Source organism: Zophobas morio, unplaced genomic scaffold, assembly GCF_036711695.1.
Source record: "Zophobas morio isolate AGI-343-1 ecotype UQ-CSIRO unplaced genomic scaffold, CSIRO_AGI_Zmor_V1 ptg000005l, whole genome shotgun sequence".
Taxonomy (NCBI): Eukaryota; Metazoa; Arthropoda; class Insecta; order Coleoptera; family Tenebrionidae; genus Zophobas; species Zophobas morio.
In genome coordinates, this window is record NW_026972110.1 from 10,920,432 (window position 1) to 10,942,505 (window position 22,074).

Sequence of the window (22,074 nt, forward strand, 5' to 3'; positions counted from 1 at the left end):
ATTTCTCCGAATTCACAATTGCATGCATGGCTTCTGTAGACATCACAAAGAATATTTTATAAACACTTGCAGCCCATGACTTTTATTACTACGAGTGTTTGCATTTTTCGAGTAATAACATGAGACCTTTTGTTTGAGCCTGCTTTCTGAACCGAAGTGAAAGTAACATTAAAATTCATTTATCCGCTCTCCGTCGTCTCGAAACATAATGAATAATTAACAGCTGCAGAACTTGTCTCAATTATTTCGCTTAATATTTAATGAACATCTCCGTGACGTGAGATTCTGATTCGATTTTATTTTACTTCAAGAAACGCAACGTTAACGATTTGCGCGTTTTCGTTTTCCTTTTCCAATTACCGAATAAATTCTTTTAGTCTCGAACCGTATAATTCTTCTCATTTCGTTATGAAAGCGGCAGATGTTCCGAATGGGTCCTACCGGAATGGAAATTTATTTTTCGACCACCAGTAAATCCGTTTTATTGCAAATCGGGCATCCGATATACTTTATTAAAAATTCGCAATAATTACGGCGCGATAACGATGTTTCAAAGCAGGTTTGGTCACGCGGCCTTATGGCAAATCGCATTTTTACGGGTCGTCGAGTGAAAGTATTTTTTCGTGAGATTGGAAAAACTTTGCTATCAGTTTCATTTATTCCTCCCCAATGGCTAATTTCAGTCTCGCTGTGTTCTATCGAGAAAGTGCTTTATTTTTTTAATGAAAATTCGGACGGTTATTGTTGGCAGGAGATTGATTTCCATGAAACCACAAATGAATTTTTGGCTTAGTATGAAGTAATGAAATGTTTCGACACAACGTGCTGCCAGTTCTCATCAGTAATGGAGTTTTATTAAAGTGTGTCGTGGAAATATGTAGATTGTATTAGGCTGCAAATTTCATGGTGTTTTCCCACATTATACGTGCTTGTAAGCCGCTCTATGGAGGTAATTTTAGTACACACATCCGCCCTGAGCACATGATATGTGTGGTCATAAAACACAAAAGCCCTTGCTAGTAACCCTTCTACAACGTTACTGTTTAGCAAATTTTCGCACTGCGTCTGTCATGCTTCGAAACTTTCTCGTGGGTATGTTTTCAATTTAGGTTTTTGTGGTGTGATGGCACTGTGTGAATTAGACTTTATGGACTGTGACTGTTGACTTTGTAGTGGGTGTTCAAATAAACACTCCCTCGCAGTTGGTCATGGTGTGAGGAAAATTCGGCGTAACTATAACTTAGCTTTGATATATTATTATTGCCGTTTCCTAAATTCACAGTCAACTGTGAGGCAGTTTTTAATTTAATGTAGTCATTACGCAATGTGGACAAAAAATTTAAGGCAGCTTTTATAATTACCCTATATTTACTATGCGCTGTTATCAATTTTTTTACATTTAGATTTTTTTTTGATAAAATAGAGGATAGAGGTGTTCTTGGTTTGTGTATTTCAATTTTACGGTATGTAGTCTTTTGTAGTTTTAACAATAACAAAGGAGTAGAAAACCTCTGTGCCTAGGAACATCAATTGACTGATCACGTGTTCTGTTACTGCATTTTGAATAAAATTTTGCAGCTTCCTTATTTCACCAAACAATTTATTGCAATCTAAAATAACATAAATGTGTTTGAAAACGGTGTTCTTTGTACCGAAAAATGGAGCGGTCTTATGATCGAGTTATCAAAATATTTTGAAGGTATTCTGTTGTTTCACGCATAGTACAAGCCGTGCCCCCATCCTGCTGGAAATACCCTCCAGTTCTTCATCATGCAGCTGGTTAGTGAATACATCTCAAATGTGTTCCCTATACATTCGGGCAGTAATGGTTTCATGGAAGAAAATGGAGATTTTATACTTCGATGAGAGACTGATAACCACACTCCCACTTTTAATAGTTGTAAAGGTGCTTCCATAACTGCATGAGGGTTTTCAGCCCTCCATATTCTGTAATTTTGCGAACTGACATCCTGATAGATGCTTCATCACTGAAGGAGGGTACGTCCAATTTGTTATTGTTGTTGAGTTTATTTTCAAACCAGGTGCAATACTCGCCATGGCGTTCATAATTTGGTGGCAAGGTCTCCCGGACGATGGTTATTTTGTAACGATGTAAGTGTTCGATAAGTACTAAAAGGAACTTCAATTTGGTGGGATATTCTGAGATGTACTGGGATGTTCTTCGATTTTCTGCTTGATAATTTCTGGTACATATTTCTTGAAATATACCAGGCTTCTACATGGTCTGCAGCCACAAAACAATTTATTATACCTCTAGTATGTTTAAGATAATAGGCCATAGCGGGAAACATGTTGTGGTCAAGAGAGTTTGATTTTGTCTACTTAATAATCAGTTGGTTATTAATTCTCTAAACACATAAATTATTGGGCAATCTTGAAAGAGTTTTTAATAACAGAACACGACGAAATAAGAGAAAGTTAGGTTATCATTTTTTATTTTTTTATTTTTTATTTTTGTGCATATTTACTTCGACTTGCAATGTCACTTTTAATTATATCATACTTGCTATGCTTATGCATCGTAAACCTCGGAAGCACGAATCACGGTTATAGTTGAGATTTGTGACAACCGACTTTACAAAACAGTCATCACAACGAGGCGGCAAATTTTACGAAATTTCTATATTTAACTTTTATAATCACCGTGTATTATGATGTTGTGCTTATGCACTTTGGTGAAAACTTTAATATTCGGATATTCTTGATGTCAACATAATGACAGGTAAAACAGATTCGTTAATAACCATTCTAGTTATATCTTCTCAATTAACATCAAAATCTCCAAGTAGCCAGTATGAATCAAAAGCAACGAAAGCGCTGCTATGCCAGCCATTACTTAATTTCTTGAGATAATTTTCTTAAGATCTTGACTTAGATTTCAACATTTTCATAGAAAGTCACGATCCTGAGAAAAAATTGTAAGAAATCGAGCTAGTTCTTTGTAATAATCAGATGTCATCTAATCTTGTAGTTTAAGAAGTAGTAACATACAGTTTTAATTACAGGTCTCAACACTACGACAATCTTCAACAGGCTGACAGTCAACAGAAGCAACCTCTCAAGGACTCCACGAATACCAGCCCTTCATCAAAACAATCGAAATTCAACAACAACGACGAAGAGCAAAATTGTAACCAAGAACCGGAATCTACTCAACGCGATCCTAACGAAACCAACAACAATCAACCAGCCAGTAGTTCCCTACAGCGTTTAGAGACCCTAGCCCAAAAAGCAGGAATCCACGACATAACCGCCGACGACTGTAAATATGACATCGCCAACACCCTGTTAAATCTAGATAGAGGCCACGACAACTTGAGACAAGAAACGAATCACCAATCGAACATGAGTGAAATGAAAAGTCAGCAACAGGTAAGACGTTTCTCGAGACCCACAGGTACTGGTAATTAAAACAGAACCTTTACGTTTAGCAAATGGCCGAGGCTAATGCCCAGGCCCAAGCTCAAGCCCAAGCACAAGCGCAGGCTCAAGCTCAAGTGCAAGCCCAGGCTCAAGCGCAAGCCCAGGTCGTACAACAGCAGCAGCAGATGCAACAAGTCGCGTTGCAGCAGCAGCAGGAACAGCAAGCTCTGGCTCCCGCACAGAGCCCTCACCTGCAGCAAGTCACTGTGGCGACTTCGATGGGACCGCCACAGCACACGGTTTCCATGCACCAGCAGGTTGCCCAGCAGGGCCAAGTAATACAGACGCAGGGAGGGCAGGTTTTGGCCACTGCCCAAACGGGAAGTGCCACTATTACCACAATGTCTCCGTTGCAGCAGAGTCAAGCGCATCCACAGCAAATTAGCGCCGACTGGAGCCATGGAAGGGTGCAAGTGATCCAACAACCGCTTCAAAATCCCACTTATTTGCCACAAGTGTATAATACTCAGCAAGGGCAGCTTATTATGCCCAGCAATATTGCGTTGCATCCTAGCATTAATCCGCAGCAAATTCAGGTGATTACGAAGCCGTTCCAAGGAAACCAGCTGACTCCTCAAATGTTAACGACTGCGCAAGGAAAGCACGTGCTGCAGGGAAGTCAAGCAGGTAATTCTATTTATTACTTTAATAGGCCTATGTTTGAATGGTTTCTGGTCAGTATTGAGAGTGTACAATAAAGAGAATAACGCACAGTCTATTACCAGTGACGTGTGATTGATTGCGATTTATTCTTTGCGAATTAAACCGTAATGCGACTACAATAAAACTATTAGGTATTGTTTCAGCTATACTAAACGAGTAATTCATCAAACAACCATTGAAATTTGGAACTCCTGCATGTTATTTAATACTGAATGGAACAATATATGAAGTCGATTATTTTTGGATCCAACTAAAAATTTAATTTAAAAAGATTCACAAAAAAATTGTTCTTTGATAATAATCAGTACTTTCATCCTACAATAGTTTTCATGAGATAATGTATAGGTATCCCAAATTTCAACAGTTTATCTTCATAATTGTATTACTGTACGAATTATATTGATGATTGAGCTATCGCAAAATCCAATTAAGAGGGCTGCGGTTCTTTTTGGTCCACAGTTATGAATTAAGTAATGCAATTATCTACAAAACTATGCAGTCTGAAACAGGCATACCAACACATGTTTCTTTGTGCGAAGGCAAACCTGAATAAGTCATTGTCTGCGTAAAACAAGCAGGACAAGCTTATTAATTGGAGCGACGTTGTACATAATAATGAAATTTCATAAACTAGAATTTACTGAATTCGGTTCTTCCGTGAAGATAGAAACAAGAAATAACACTTGGTTAATTATTAAAAAAGCCTTTTTGACAAGACATGATTGTGGTGTACTTTGGTTGATCTATTCAGGCGCCAGAAGCGAAAAAAGAAATAAATTTGCTGAATGGACTGATAATTTTTGTTTTGTGTGAAATTATTTTTAATTCAAAAGATCACACCCATTTATTATGTACATATTCGCAGTATAGCAACACTGACTGCTGAATGCTGAAATATAGTGTAAAGCCAACCCTGCAAAGGTCCGTTGGAACAGGTGTTGCAGAAAGGATATTGTGACTAGGACCAATTGCCATAAAAATACAATTATTTAAAAGCGATTATCCTTGGTCTGCCCATTTTAGAACATCTGAATCCCCGTCGCGCTCAACCTATTATACCTATCAAGACATAAATCGTGGATAATTCGAAGCTTGAATTCCCGTCTGAACATACCTTTAGCCCTGCTGAGGGACCTCGTGTGCTAACGTTATTTACATTTATTTTCAAAAGTGTAATATAAAAAAACACTCTTGATTATTGTCTACCCACTAGCATTTAATAACATTAGCAACCATCATTGGTTTATTGTTGAGGATACAAAAAAGCCGTTGATAGTTACGTATTAGGAGTATTATATATTTCTAAATACGTATAAAACAGTAAGGATCATAGTAGAAATAATGTTTTAACCGTTGACTCCAACTAAATACGTACGCTACTGGTTTCATACACCGTTTATAACTTTAGCGATTTTTTGTGACTTGGCAATTTACAACTACAATACAACCTGCTAAAAGGTGAAGGAATTTATATCAAAGCAAGAATGCAAGTTTTGTGACTCAATGGACAAAACCACAACACGTGTTAGTGAGTGGTTTTTTGAGATAATAATCGTTTAATCAGCAGTTTTTACCAGCAAAAGTCGTTTTACACCGAAATAATTAAAATAACAAGAAAATCTTAACAAAGTGTATGTACAAATTTAATATTGTTTAGGGTAACCATTAAATTACTATTTTAGGAATCAGTGTACTATTTAAAAAAAACTTCGTTCTATATTTATAACATGCTTTACACAGCTTCTCCAACGAATAACGTGAATGTTTTTTTATTTGCTTCTTGCTAATTAAGTAAATCAGACCAAATGTTGGCTATCCTAATCGTTTGTTTTAATTAGCGAGATATTCACGATGCTCTTGTACAATCACTTGCGGGCCAGTCTCCATTGAATTCCTACATTACTTAGTTTTCATTAATTTGTTATATTTTTTCTTGAGCTTTTCGTCGGTACTTTCATAGAAGATATCTGATAGCACAGTGAGTTACAAAATGACTTACCTGTTTGACGCAGGTGGTGTGTATCCAAACACATGCGTCTAGCTGTGTTGTACCAATTAAAATATTTTCAGCTGAACTCTGTAGTTAATTATTATTTACTGTGAGGGAGTTTAAGCCAGTCAGTATCTACTTCATCAATTCAGATGTTTGCGTAATTATACTTCTGATGTCCTTAAAATGAACTGGACACTCCTTTTGTATTATTTTACCACCTTCATCTGGCTAAATCCATGAACACAATAATAATATGCTCCCGCAATTCCAAATAGACTATCTGCATCAGTTCGTTACCGTTAGAGCTTTTTTGAGACATTACTAACTTCTGTTTTTGTAAATATCTTTGATCGCTTAAATCGTTAACCTTCTAGATTTTGCTTTGAAAGTGGAATAAGTTCAAGTATTTGGGAATACCCACATTGGCTCTTAGCGCATAACGTACTTTTCATCACTGAATGTTATGTCCAGCGGTCGATGGCTTCGTTTACTGCTTCACTTCCAAAAAACACGTCTATACCACTGTTTCCAAAACAGAATTGGCTTTCTTCTGTGCCTGACGTCCCACAAATGTTAAATGCGTCTTGCGACATATATATTTTTTTAATGTTCAATTAGCAGCAATTTCAAAGTAGGTTCGATGTTGATCTTGTGGTGGACTAGAAAGGTGGGAAATACTGGTCATTACGTAAAAGTTGGGTTTTACATCAAGGAAGATTCAAGATTTTACTAAGAAGCTTTTGACGCATTCAATTAATTTAAAATATATCAACACATGTATGTATAATTTATTTCTACAATATTCTTTACTTATGATGAAATAAGAAGACACAAATATCCTGTAACATCGAATGTCCTGTTGGATGGACCGTAACCCACAAATTAAACATTAAATACAGATTTTTTTAATCCTTTGCAAATTGGTGTTGGTAATGAAAGGCGACGTTAATACCCATTACCGTAGTAATCCTTATTAACAATTGGTGCGTAAAATCTGGCTGGACGGACTATAAGTATTTCCTTAAAAGGCGAACAAAACAATGAAACTGGCCATAATCCTTCGCTTACAATTAATACTAGTTGGCCATTTTAGAAACTGGCGCTCGTTCGGACGTAGCCATATTGTAATATTTGCAAATTAACAAAAAAAATCGAGTTTGATCAGTTTTCGTTTTCGTACTATTCTTTTATGATAGCGAAAAAAAAACAGGGTACGTTTTCTAACCACAAGAAGAAACTGATTTTCATTTCGTAGATTAAAGCCATATCTTTAATGCCCACTTCCAGCAACAATTCTTAAGCCAATGGTTTAACTAATCACCGTTTAGTACCAAGTACCCTTAAGAGCAACACCACTTATACCAATCATTTCTCGTTCATTCTTAGTTAACTAGCGTTTAAGATAGAGAATTCTGTTATATTGCCAGATTAGTTGGTACCGACTACAAATTCATAATTTCATGGACTAATCGAACACTTTATCAACCTTTTAGCTGCTATTTCTAATTTAAGGAGTTGTCGCGCGACAACAAACTATGTCTCTACTGCGCATGTGCACACGAGCAACTATTGTCTTGCCTAAGTACCAACTAATCAGCCAAAATTGTTGGTTTAGTTTAAGCATCGCTTAATACCACATAATTACTTCTTAACGTTTGGTGCATATTTATTTAGGTCTTAACCAATACATAAATTTTAAGTATCGGTGCAAATGGGCGTGGGCATAAGTTGCATTGGTCCAACCCATACTTATTCCCCTCTGCGGTTAGAGCTTTTAACATTCTGGAATTACTATTTGTAACCATTTATTACAAACTAAAAGCATTTTCATGCGTTAGTGTCGAATACTGTATGTATTGAATTTGATTGTGCTGTGCCTACGTGACCGAAGAATTTGCAAACTATTTTATCAAACAAGTTATAGTCGGAGAAAAATCTTCCATGGAATTAACTTAACATTTTGTACATTGAGACCAAAACTGACCAAGAAACTGTATGAAACCATCCATTTATTTATAATGTCATACATTATTACCATAGCTACATTCCCTGGATACACCACGATTCCTACGATTCCGACAACGCAAAACCAACAAACTTTGGTGCTAAGTCAATTGGGCGTGATCAGTTCACAACCTAACATCTTGCCGAATCATTCCGCAACGGGAAATGGCCAAGTGGCGCAGCAGAAACAGCAGGATATGCATAAAGTAAGTAAATAAAGTTAGTTTTTCTTTTTAGTTGTTTTGCTATTGGTCGTCAAATATCAATAATGGAAATCACATTTTCTGAAAAACCATGAAATGGTCGTGATTGGATTTCTTGTACTTAGGTAATATCCGGACAAAAGATAATGCAAAAAGTGGCAAGTAGTACGGGTGCAGTAGCTCAAACCCAACAAGGACAATGCGTACAAGTTTCTCAAGCAATGCTCGGCTCACAGCCGACTGCCCAAATTATCAGTCCGATACAAGTAAGGGTACAACTTTGATAATGTTGCCGTAGTTTGATTGAATCTTTCTTATTGCACCCTATATAACAACAAACTATTATTGAATCATTGCTACACTGTGTCAAAAAAGTGCAATAATCGTATGAGGAAAAAGTTCATCACTTTTTTGCGTTAGTGAAAAGCTGGCCGTACAGTTGGTACAAAAAGTGTGAACACTGCTTCTTTGACTAGTGTATTACTGATCGTGGTCGCATCTATTTTTTCTGTAGCAAAACAATTATAAAATAATGGAATCCGAGACTATTTATTTTACATGGGTGATGATGACTTTGTAATTCTTTAAATACTATGCCTTTCTATTGATTAGTTCGATGCGAATGCCAATAACTTTATTATTTTAGCCTGGAGGACAACCCATGCAGTTCGCCGCTCCTTGGCACTTTACGAACGGTCTCCAACAAGTTTGGACTACCAACGGTATTCAGTCCCAAGCTTTGCTGGCCGCTCCCAATCCGATTTTCATCAGAGGTACTCCGCCAGATGGATCTCCGGCGCAAGGAATGTTCATACAACAAAGTCCGCAAGCTACAACTATTCAAACTCAACAAAATCGTAAGTCATCGTTTATATTTGATTCCACTGCATCACATCATCCGTAAAATCCTACAGCCACGATCGCCACCCAAGGAAATGTGCAACAGATCAATAAACCTAGACCAGCGAACGAAAACATTCAACCAAAGCAACCCACAAGTAGGCCGTTAAGCATTCTACCGTCCAACACGGCTAACATTAGGCCGGCTAGTTCTGTTCAAACGCAAACTATAGCAGCACAAACCCCTGTATGTATGCTTCGTTTTTTGACAGGCGACATAACTCACGTCGATATGTTCTTAGGCTTCGATGGGAGGGAAACTTGGCACGAGAATAAGAACGAAAGCGCCGCAGATTCGGACGTCTCCAGCACCAAAAGCGGATGCGTCTAATCAAACGCAGATTAAGCCCTACGCAAATATACAGCAACATCATTTGGTTGGCAATAAGTAAGTTGATCACTTGAGTTAATATGCACTGGAATCGGTTATTCTTACTTTTTCTTGTACTAGTAAGAAAATACCAAAGGGCGTTTTTAGCTGAAGTTTATGACTGATGCTGAAAACTGCTCCTTATTCCAAAAATTAAAGAGAGATCTCTGGCTTAAATTTGTAAAGGCTTCGAATTTAAGCTCGTTCCCCTCTCGACATTTCTTTATTGTTTATTTATTTTTTTTATTATATGGAAGTATTGACAACGAAAGTATGAAGCGATTTGTTTTGTAGAATGGTTGTTATGAATACATCAACGGGCATGACGCCTGTGACGCCTGGGTCTCCCGTGCCTGTCGATAAAGGTCAGCAAATGACCAATCAGAATAAACCTCAGCAAGTACAACAGACCCAGCAGCAGCAGCAGCAGCAGCAACAGTCTCAGCAACAACAGCAGCAACAGCAAAATCAACAACAAACTGTGTTGATGCAACAACAAGCCATTCAACAACATGCGATTCAACAGCAGCTGCAATTCCAGCAAGGACAACCTCCACACATCCAACCCAAACCAGTAATGAGTAAGTACCGAGCAGATACTTCATTAGTATTTATTAAATGCCTCTTTTCAACAACATTTTGAGAGACACTTGGTAATTTATTTTAACCTAATTTTGTGCAATAAACAGCATAAAGTATAACATAAAATCAGCAATGTTTTGTTGTTTCCATTTTAACTCTGGTGGTTACTCAAAATTTTGGAAGTTTTAAACAATGAAAATTTACTTAAAAAACGCCACTGTATACTCGTATCAGATCACTTAAATTTTGTACGCGGCAAAGTTACTTGAAAAAAAAAAAAACCTAAGAAATTTCATGTGACTGATGAACGTACTATGTATCGAAGCGTGTGGAGAAAGAAATAATATATAGATTGAGTCAACTAAAAGGAACTTCGAATATTTTTTTTATTTATTATATTATCTAAAAGTAATGGTATTAAATTTGTAAATGGAGAATAATAGCCCGCGTACATACCTAAATTCATTGCTTAAAAAAATGAACGGAAAAAAGTATATTGCAGACATGCATACCATTGAACTTTTTTATTTTTCAGATTTTTCATTTTTTTTTAATTCCAAAAAAATGTAAAAAATAGCTTCATTAGCTTCATTATTTGATATTCGTAACTTATTGCAATTTTTCTTTTGGAAAAATTAACTAATTTTCTGGCTAACATTGTGCCCTAGTACAACTTTACGTAAAATTTGGTAAAATGTTGGATTGGATTGTCAAAAAGAGCGTAGTAAATGAAATAATTTCATGAATCTCAAAAATACATGCTTCATTACTCAACGTAAAAACGAGTGTGGAAAAAAAAAACGCCGAAAATGGTGTAAGAAAATATTATTTTACAAAAGCAAATAAAACATACCAAAGAATAATAAACATTAAACTTTGCAGGTTTTTTTTTTTAATTTTATAGTAAAAAAATAAAAAATAACTACAGACAATGTATAATATATTTAAAACAGATAACTAAGGGGAAAATGTCCTCTCAGCAATAATAACAAACTTAACTTCAAGTGTCTATTTATACAGCCAAATGCATGGGTGTCCCCTCAAAACAGAATACTAAAATTATTAATTAATATTATTATGCTTATTTTATCATTATTAAATAAAGACGTGCGTATTCTCACATTTTCGAGAAAATGGGGTGACTAGTTCTTAATTTGAGCAAAAAAAAAAAAAGAAACGGTCAAGTTTGGCATCGAACAAAGAGGAAATAAAAGTGACGATATTTTTATTGTTTTGCTCTCTATCAATTATTATTTGATCATAATGAAGTAGAACTCATTCATCTTTATAAACTAAATTCCATTAACATAGGTTTATAAATAAAAAAGTTATTCGAGGTATCGCCCTTTAGCTAACTCACCCTGTACATTGTAGTACTAAATTTATGAAAAGTGCAATTTGATGCAGGTGTCTTCATTTTGATAACTATAATGTAACACTCACAACAATTTCCTGTAAATTAGATAAGTCGTTTTTGATTTAATTGATTAAATATCTCGCTTCGTTGACTTATTATTTTTTTAATATCTTACCAAAATTTGAAAAAATCAATTATGTCGGTTCTTAAACATTAAGATATAAGGTTAAAAGATGGTACATTATTAATTTCAAGTGAAGTTTATATAATTTTGGATTAAAATCAATTTTTTGGAAAGGATACATTTGCCGGTGTCGTATGGTTGGGTCACCTTAACTGCAGCTCGTGTCGCGTTTTGTATGAAAAGAGGGGCATTTAATCCGATGATATTATTGGTTATAAATTCTGAGTGTTCTTATACACTTGGTGTAAGAAATCGCTCGGTTCGGGCGAAGGCGGGAATCTTAACCAACTTCAGAATTGTTAAGGGCTAATTTTGTTTTGTGTCAGGGGTTTTTAAGTACTGAACACTTATAGTTATTGTTGTTATATTCTTTAAATAATTTGCAACACAAAACTTGAACAACAGTTTACGTTTCTCACTGCCCATCTTTCTTCTTTCTATGGACTTCTATTTAAAGCAGGTATAGTGTACCAAGGGAAATAATGGTGGTATGGCTTTGACTTTTGTGAACAACGGGCGCCTTAAACTAATACTGTTAAAGATAAGTCTATCTTGTTTAGGAGAAGCGTGTCGGCCAAATATAAAAAAGAGCCGTTATTTAAGTTTGGACTAGTGTCATAAATTTGTATCTAATAACTTACATTATTCGTGGACAAGGTTAGTGAAGGAGTAAAATTAGTGTGAAGTCAAACACAGAGAAAAAACATATTTTCATACTTTAAAAGTAGTGAAATCTTAGAACGTGACTCCTACATTATACCGATTTAGCGAATCCTCGCACCCAAATGTGGGACGATAGTTACATGTTTTTTTTTCCTGGAATTGCCGCTTCAAATGACGAAATGTTTATGATTTTAAACTATTGAACATGCTTCAAAACAAAGTTTTTCCTTATAATCCAATACCAAGTGAGATGAATAGACTGCAATTTTTTTGCTCAAAGATAGTTCCTTTAAAAACGTTTAGCACAGATTTAGGTGCAATTTCCCGTCATGAGTTTGGGACGTACGTTTTCAAAGCTTTTGTTTTTCATACACCGTTGTAATTTGTTTTTTCTTTGAACGTTACATCACTGCTTCTGCAGTGTGCATAGAATAATTAATTGTCTTTCCCCGCAATTTGTTATAAACATTAATCATGTGCGTTAATTTTGTAGTGCAAACAATCCAAGGAATTCCCCAGCAACAAATTCAAATGGCTGGAGAAAGACCAATAATGCCAGTGGTCTCCATGTCTCAAGCTGGAGCCCAACAAGTACAACAAGCAATTCAACAAACAATCCCTGGAACCCTACAACAAAGCTTACCATTGCAGCCCAATTTAGCAGTGACGCATCAACCAATGCCCATGGGCATGTTACATTCGGTATGTTGACATTCTTTAATAATTGCATAATTGATAAACAACCATAAAACGTCCATTTTTGTCAGCTACTAACTGTATATAACCAAACACAGTTTGAGGTTATTTTGACAATCAACATTTAAACAATATAAATAACCATGTCATTATTGAATACCTTAATGTTTACTTAGCAACTTACTCAGATGGGACCGACTGGAGCGATTATTGGCCAAATTCAAACTTCAACCCAACCAACAACGATGCAAGTTACAGCAAGTCCGTCGCAAGTACAACAGCTTCAACCAGGAACTCAACAAACTATCACTATTTCTGCCCCCCAACAAGTCCCCCTGCCTCCAACTGTTCCTCCAGTGAAAATGGAAACCCAAGGTGAAACCGCAACCACAACAGATAATCTCGTGCAAGGACCCGCTCCCGTTATTGCAGAATCTACCAAAGAAACCACAAGCGAGGGTAAATATCACACTTTTATTTGTAAACAAATTGTTAGAGTCAATATTTTTTAACCGCTGTTGGCTTAACCTCAAAATCTTGTTGACAAAGTGGCGCAGGTGACAGTTTTGCGCCAAATTCAAAAAAGCAATGGGCAACAAGTGAAGGAAACTGATTATTTTTATGGTGTGTAAATTTTATTATATGAAAATAAATTTGTTACAGTAAATGTCAGAGATAAATGGTAATGCAGTAGTGACCGTGGAATAATGAATGTGTTTGTCCAAAAGAGAATTACTTGAAGCTAAAACTATAAAACATTTATTTATATGTACATACATTATTAATTTTATTATATTACATAGATATTAATAGATTTCTTAAAACTCATTTGAAATAAATAAATCTTTTTTTTTATAAAAGTGTTTCCCAAAGTCTAAATAAATGTTACGGTCAAGATTTATTTATTTAAGCATTTGAAAATACAACTCACACTTGGAGAAACGCAAAAACGTATCTTAGAAAATGTTAAACCACCCATTTGAAATTAGCGTCATAAACTTAAGGCTTGTTCTTGCATTTTTTAATGAATGTAAGGAAAAGTAAGTAGTGAGTTCAACAAAATGATAGTTCGTGGATGCATCTAGTAAAAAAAAAGGATGGCTTTAGGACCCATCTTTAACTTATTTACTTTAAATACAAAAAGTATCATATTCAAATACAAAAAAAACATGGACGGTATAATTTTAACCCTTGTTTAATTTCTGATTTTTTTGTTTTATTCGTCATTAATGTCTACAAAGAGATTTAGATTTAACTTTCTACATACAACTGCATCTGATAATATTACTAATTGCAAGTTACATAAGCATATGAATACACGCGGAAAACACTTTGCTATGGACTTTGAGTCTAGATTTTGTTTTGAACGTGTGCATGCTCAATGATCTGTAATATTTATAACAGTGGTAGTAGAAATGTGTTTCTTCCATATTTAATTATAACAACATAATGAAATCTTAGCCATAGTTACGTGCTTGAAAGCTGTCGATAGAATATTTATAGTAGTGGTCATTTCAGTAGTTTTGGTGGGAAATAAAATTCTGTACTATATAATTACACCAACTGCAAGCAACCATATTGAACCAAAACGTCAAAATATATCATAATAGGGACCCTATAACCGTCAAATACAGCAATTGGATTTTAAAAAATTGCATTGGAGATTGTTACAGTTGATTGAGAATATCAGTTCTTGTGGAAAATCAATAAACTTGTACTACGCGTTTATAGTTTACAAACGTCACCTTCTAATTACCTAGAGTTGAATAATTAATTAAATAGTAATAATATAATGAAGAGCTGAAACGACTAGGTCACACTTATCACGCACACAATTACTCACGAATTATTTAAAACCTAAGGTTTTCTTTACAGCAGTCACATTTATTGCCTTGTGTTTCGAAGTGTGATGAAATTTGAATACATGTAAAACGGAAAAGTAAGTAAGGCTTGACTTTTAATTGATGGTCTATTTAGGCGTTTTTGGTATTATATTTTGTCAGCTTAATCGCAGTTACTACTGTTTTGCCGCTCTAGTGTCAAGCAGCTAAATGGAATTTGGCACAGCTAAATTTAGCCAAACTTAAATTTAGTGAAGAAAAGTCACCAAGTTTGATACATTAAAAATCAATAACAACAATCCAAAAGAACTTATTAATTAACTATTTGGGGCATTCTTAACTATTACTTTTAGTTTTTTCCAGTATTGTCATAAAAGTACTTATTTCAAAACGTTTGGTTTATTATATTACTAAATCAGCAGAGTCGGGCACCATTTTTTTCATAGTTGCTTTGTAGAGAGTCAATAAAAATTTGACGACCCGAAACACGAATTATATTTAAAACGTCACTTATGAAGCTTACACAGTTTCAGCGTGTTGAAACGGTAACCTAAACACTTTTTTTTAAATCTTCATGATTTAATATTATGGAAAGATACAATTTTTAAGAAAAACAAATCACATAACTATACATTTTTTAACATTTTAATTCTATTCTGCAGTGCCTTTACCACCACCACCACCCGATGGCAAAGAAGCAATTCCGTCCCTTGAGCCTAAACCCCAGCAAAGCACTAGCACTGAGACTACCGGTGTTCAACCGGTACCGATACCAGGTACGGTTCCAACGCAACCGTCAAACACATCAGTAGCTGAAAATGGTCTTCCCATAGCTACAACTGCTGAAGAGGTGAAAGAACGTTGCCCTCCTAAGGCGATGGTCAAACCGCAAGTTTTAACCCACGTGATCGAAGATTTCGTTATCTTGGAATCTTCAGAACCTTTCCCGGTTACCAGAAGTGCTCTTTTGGGTGATTTGAAGCCGACTCAGTCTTCCAACGACAAAGACATGGATGAACCTCCGCGTAAGTACTTTCTAAAGTCAAGTGGAATTTGTATTTACTTTGTTAATGAAAGGAATGTTGCATAACTTACGTCTTCATTTATGATGACGGGTTTCCGGATGATGCTGTGGTAGTCATTTTAAATTTTCGAGAGAGTTAGTATTATCTTAAATAATATCTAACACATCTGAACAGATTACAAAAAAAATGTTCCAACTACTGTTAAAATAATGTAATTTATGCTCCTAGTTTTTTCTTTTATTTTTAATGCTACGAGTGTTAAACTGAAGATTAATATTTTCTTTTTTCCTCTCGTAATGCATAATACACTTAAAGAACATGACCAATAACAGTCATTAGTCACACAGATGTTACTCTCAGACTGCGGTACAGTCCTGTCAAGGTTTTTCTACGTCAGCTCGTTTGTCAGTTTTAAATAATTTATGTAATATTGATTACTTTTCATTATTGATTGTTTTTCTATAATTGAGACGAATACCTCCCATTGTTCTATAGGGAAGAAACGAGCGAGTTCTCCCTCCAGTAATGGAATTGGAATGTCGCCTAAAGGTGAAATGGCCAAATGTGAAGCTTGCGGCACAGTGGACTTACGCGCCAAGTTCAAGAAGAACAAACGTTTCTGTTCTCTGACCTGCGCTAAAAGGTACGTTTTAAATATCTAAATATTTCAGACCCTGATTTTTTTTTTATTATTAGCGGCAAATATAAATCAGACGACAAGAAAGGTTGGGATAAGGACAGTTCTATGGAAGTGGACGTGGATTCGGGCGCTTCTGGCGCTGAAAGTAGTTTAAGCCCGAATGAAGGCTCAGACGTCATGCCTAAAGTGGATCCCTTGAAATGGACGGTGAGTTTTATTTTTGTTCTTACGGACATGGTTTAAAGTGTGTTTTTTAAGGTGGAGGAGGTGTGCGACTTCATTAAAAATTTACCGGGATGTTCTGATTATGCAGAAGATTTCCTGATTCAGGAAATTGATGGGCAGGCTTTGATGTTGTTGAAGGCAGATCATTTGATGTCGGCGATGGCGATGAAGTTGGGTCCGGCGTTAAAAATTGTTGCGAAAATAGACGATATGAGAATTGACAAAGAGCCGCCCAAACAGAATTAAAGTATTATTATTAGTTAATTTAGACGTTATTTAATTAATAACTTTAAGAGTATTTATATAATTTGTTTAAGACTGTCGAATGATCTGATATCTTTACCGGGTGAGTGAGACGCTAATGATCGAAATGAATTTTTGGTTTTATCTTTTTAATGATTCCCACGTATGTGCATACAAGAAAATTTTAAATTGTCCTATTCATTTTGTGTTTTTATCAGGTTGAAAGTTAATTTTTAAGTTCGGAACGAGTCATTTTTATTTTATATAGGAAATACCACTGTACATATGTGTAAACAATTTTTTTTATTTTAAATTTTTTAAATGTACATAGATAAATATATGAAAAAATCTGAAGTCTTTATAATAGCAAATATCTAATTGAAATTCAAAATTTCAGTTTAATAAATTTCTTAAAATTTGTAAATACTTGATTTGTGCAATGTTCATATTAAAAAATTGATGTTAGTTTACAAATTATGATATTTGTTACTATTACTGCCACTTAACGATAATAAACATTTGTAATTTGTAAACTGTGTTTTATTTGACGTGATGTGCATATACATTATTGTTTGAAGAAATGGCGGTAAGGTTGTATTGATCGGTTTAATGTTCGTACGTTACACGATATTAATGATTCATTTTACAGATGACAACTACATATAAACTGTGTAACATACAAAGTGGAATGAGGGAAACTTGTTTGAGTTAAGTAGTCAACTGCATTGTCGCACGGGTGTGGTAATTGTTTTTTTTTTTTTTTTCATTTTCCCGACTGGATTTTTAATTGTGAACTTCATGGGGAGAAATGCGCACCTTGGCCCAATAGCTTTGTTGTTTTGCGAAGACGGGGTATAGAGTATAATATGCGGCAGGTTTTTTGGGCATGTGATGTATATTACACATGTCAATAGAGTAAAATCATCGAGGAAAGGTGACAGGCTCCGACGAGGAACTTAAATTCCACTGTTTTTACAACGCCTTTTGTAGCATTTTGCCGATCTCTCGATTGCCATAATTTAAATTTGTCGGCCCATCATCGTAGTAATTTGCTAATAAGTATGTATCTGTAACATTTGATTTCATTTTTAAAAGCTGGATAAGGTTTCTGTAGCTAATTTTCAGATTTGCGCTCTCCAGTATGAAGGAATAAACAATTTGCTCTCCATATTTTACACTTTCATTTATGGTCACCTTTCCAACCTTGAGGTTTACCATTTTGCATTTGAATGCATTACGCCATAAAAAACCATACACAATGTAGGGTTCCATTTGTGACGATCACAGTTCAAAGCCAATTTTTTTATTTTTCGCGGTTTTAACATTTTGTGCACATGTCTTACATTGTCGGTATTTTTGGATACTACAGTACATGTGGCTTTCAAAAGCGGCGTTGAATAAACAGAGAAAATAGCTGTAGAGTGGGCAAAAATCATATAGATAATAGATATTACAAAATATATAAGGGCCTGACTAATGAGGAAAGTGTAAAAGACACTCTAGACTCCATAACTGTTTATTTAATAAGTTGTTTTCAAGATTATTACTTCATCCTACACAAGAACAGTCAGTCGTAAATATTTCTGACAGATGGGCTTTTGTCTTGGGATTTGAAGCGGAAAATTGCGTGTTTTACGGTAGACAAACGTCGTGGATAAAGCGCTGCATGGTTATGAAGAAAAAACATTAATGATCACTGAGTATAATGTTTACATACTTTCTTTCCTGTGTAAATCATGACTTTCCATGACTATCACAAACGTTTTTGTTGAAGACAAGATTTATGGTTATTGCGCATGTGTGGTCTAGACTAGGGTAATTTCGGACTGTATTCTAATGGGGCTACTCCTTACTTTTATCATTACAATAGCACTTAAATGATGCTTAAAGTATCACACAACATATGCTCATATGCATTTGTTGGCAATACAAACCTTTTTAAGGGAATTAATTTTATATTTTATTCTTTTTGTTAAACAAAAAATTGTTTTGTGTGTCCGTTGTCATTGACACAAAGTGTCCATAATACAGCAAGTTGACCTTATCCGGGTGGGCTTAAAATTATGAGAAAAAATATTATCATGGTAAGGTGTCCTAAAGGTAAATTGCTTTGATCCATATGAGTTAAGAGAATTTCTTCGTCAATATGTCTTCAGGGTAGTGTTCCTGATGATAGTATCAAGTATAAGTGCAAAACAATATTTGAAAAAAGTTTTTGAGTTGTATTTAATTTTGGAAAAAAGAATGTCCAAAGTTGTAATCAGAACTTCTTCAGGTTCAACTATCAATGCTCATTGGTTTAAAGAACACCAGATTGATGGTAATTTTGGTCCAATTTAGCAAATTCCCATGACCACCCGCTCGACCGCGACAATTTTGGTCTATATCTTGTAGATCGGTTCACTGTAGATAGGAGATTAAAACGACCTAGCATTGAAGTGAAGGGTATAAAGCCAGCTGAAGAAAAGGAACTTGGAAGTTGCCCAAGATATGATTAGAAGTCGGCTAAGAAAAATCTAGAAAGGAGAAAATTTTGTTATAAATACTGTTTAAAATGCTCAGTATTGTTAAATTTTCGTTAGTAAAATCACACATTACGAATTACATTCGTTAATAGAATATTTACGAATTTAACCTCTGAAAATCAGTCATTAGCAAAATATTTGCCGGTTCTATGAGTTCGATATGTACACATGGTACATCCTGCTCGTATATGTTAATAGTATATGGTGAAATACCTCGAAGTCGGTGTTACCACCTTTCCCTCCTTTCGGCTCTACGGCGTCCCTCAACAAGAAGCTTTTCACTATACCCTCGAATCCAAAACAACTGCGGTTAACACCGGAGGACGGCACTTGGAGTCCATTCAGAGATCCCAGCCTGTGTCTGCTGAGAGGGCGCCTCGAACAAGTAGGTACTGGTAAACCTTCGCCACAGCCTCTTTGCCTTGCAAGCTATTGAGACACCCGTGGCAAGGATTTTAAATACTCACAGGGCGCCTGAGCCCATTTTGTCCCAAGGTAACTCGTTTTCCCGCTACCCAGTCTGTACCATAGCAAGTGAGATTGGCTAGTTTGTTAGATATGAAATAAATTACGATCCGCAAATCTTTTGAAATAATGTGAAAAGAACTAGTAACTCGGTGGGATGTCAACCCTACAACTGCACTCTCATATGGACAAACTTCAAAGCCTAAGCCTATCTAGTTCGAAGGACTGGACTTTCTCGGTCCAGTGACTAGTCATGGGAGTCCTTGCTACTCCACACCTGGCCTTTAGTCCGCCAGTAGGTCTTGTGTCCAGGTACCAATAGGGCTGGCGTGGTAACAATGGTGGTAACCACAAAACACCTGCTTTCTCCGTACCATCAAAGGTTCGTGAGAGAGACAAAATTATCTCAATAGCCGCTTGGCTTCCTCGTACTCCTTTTCGCCCCAGTATCTCACACTAGCCAATTAACAATGCGGCAGAACTCCCCGGTACCGAATTTTATAGCCATTTTACAAAGAACTGAAGGTTTTGGTTGGCATGCGCCAAAGCTCCTGCTAGTGGACACAGCCTGACCACGCGAAGGTGGGAGTTGAGATCGAGCAAAAGAGGCTATGTTTTCCCTTCTTTGTTCCATAAAGTTAGGTCCTAGTGCGCATCTAATGGTAAGCCGTTAAGAAAAAACCTTTAATTATCATATTTGCACCGAATAAAGCGGTGCAGTTTTCATTTGCTTAATTAGCTTTTACAGCATTTTCAAATATTGGGTTTTATTTTGTAAGTAAATTAATTGATGCTAGCTAAAAGCATTCCAAGATCTGAGGAATTAGAATTTTTATCTTCTCCTTCTAACGGCATGTGTCCCGAAGCCAATGTCAAAGTAGTAATATTAAATTTGGCTCCATGTGGATGCTACTTCTTGTCGAATACGGATCTCAAGTTCCTGATCACTTGTTTCGTTTAAATTCCATCGATTGAAAATAGCACAGGACCCACTATAGCTAAGATGTTACCCATTCTGTTTATGGCTTAATTTGAAAGTATTCAGTCATCAAATTCTACGACCATGGGATCTTTACCTACAAATAACCAGCAAAAATAACAATAAGATTTATTTAGAATTAGTGAATACAATAATCATAAACCTGTTTTCTTTCTTTACTTAGTTAGATTTTGCTATATAAAAAAAAGACGAAAAGCATCTGTCTTTATCGTGCTATGGGTCGAGGGGGTTTGTTTATTTTTGAACAGAAACTGTTTTCGGTGTGGTGTTAATTTGTCTGAATAGTTTCTTTTATTATTTTGCGAAATATGACCACTGTTTGTCTCTGCACTAGTGATGATTCCCCTAAATTATAGTTACTTTTTTATATATACATATCAAAATTACCAGTGCTTTGTTAAGATAGTCATCAACTTCGGTTCAAAGTCATATCTCATTACACTGATGGTACCTGGAGTGCCTTAATCCCTCGTTTTAGCGCCGGTCCAAACTGATAAGAGCAGTAATTTTAAATTTGTAGAAATTTTAGCTGTACTTACAAGTTTAAAATGCATTTAATAAGATACTTACGTGAAACAAAATATCATAGAAAGCAGACGTAGACGTAGACGTAGTAAGTTAAGAAGTTAGACCGGCAGAACTTCATGTCGTATAAAATTGTGCAGAATAAAGAAGAACCGCATTTCTAGATTCGACTTTGTAAAATAATTTAACGTCTGCCATAACATCTATGAAGTATCACTTTTTCGAACTGAAATATCAAAAACTTATTTTTGCGTCCTTGGTCTTGTGTTTTTGTCTAACACTTTTGGAGAAAAAACCCAAAAGCGGCGTTGACAAGCAGAATCTTCCTGATATTTAACTCCACCTTTACTGAATATCGTTGTGAAACATGATAGTACCAATTTAATTCTTAGCAGAACAGCAAAGTACCACCTCATAGTTGTCAAATAATATCCAAGGTTCCAAAACCCAAAACCACCTACATAACCAATTGGCTTGCGTACCTCGACCAAAGAAAACAACTCGTAAGCAGTAAATAGGTATAATT

The 22,074-nt window shown here is 35.6% G+C and overlaps 2 protein-coding genes across 6 annotated transcripts in view; one reads left to right on the top strand and one right to left on the bottom strand.

The window, feature by feature from the left end:
- The window catches only part of LOC135122702 (D-2-hydroxyglutarate dehydrogenase, mitochondrial-like), a 265,146-nt gene extending 251,822 nt beyond the window's left edge, over window positions 1–13,324 (bottom strand). The window contains exon 1 of the mRNA XM_064047070.1: window positions 13,244–13,324. The gene's annotated coding sequence lies outside the window, so the exon portion shown is untranslated. The remainder of the gene's footprint in view (window positions 1–13,243) is intronic.
- The window catches only part of LOC135122698 (polyhomeotic-proximal chromatin protein-like), a 34,882-nt gene extending 17,468 nt beyond the window's left edge, over window positions 1–17,414 (top strand). Inside the window, exons 2-16 of one of the 5 annotated variants that reach the window (XM_064047058.1) lie at window positions 3,027–3,393; window positions 3,453–4,071; window positions 8,141–8,310; window positions 8,433–8,573; window positions 8,954–9,164; window positions 9,222–9,394; window positions 9,450–9,595; window positions 9,857–10,158; window positions 12,857–13,065; window positions 13,236–13,518; window positions 15,563–15,676; window positions 15,734–15,925; window positions 16,421–16,568; window positions 16,622–16,772; window positions 16,824–17,413. In XM_064047058.1, the coding sequence (XP_063903128.1) occupies window positions 3,027–3,393; window positions 3,453–4,071; window positions 8,141–8,310; window positions 8,433–8,573; window positions 8,954–9,164; window positions 9,222–9,394; window positions 9,450–9,595; window positions 9,857–10,158; window positions 12,857–13,065; window positions 13,236–13,518; window positions 15,563–15,676; window positions 15,734–15,925; window positions 16,421–16,568; window positions 16,622–16,772; window positions 16,824–17,036 (3,439 nt within the window). In that variant the 3' untranslated portion in view covers window positions 17,037–17,413. Of the gene's footprint in view, window positions 1–3,026; window positions 3,394–3,437; window positions 4,072–8,140; window positions 8,311–8,432; window positions 8,574–8,953; window positions 9,165–9,221; window positions 9,395–9,449; window positions 9,596–9,856; window positions 10,159–12,856; window positions 13,066–13,235; window positions 13,519–15,562; window positions 15,926–16,420; window positions 16,569–16,621; window positions 16,773–16,823 lie in introns of those variants that run through there. The other 4 variants (XM_064047056.1, XM_064047055.1, XM_064047057.1 and 1 more) reach the window with 4 other exon arrangements.
- Window positions 17,415–22,074: the final 4,660 nt, after the last annotated feature.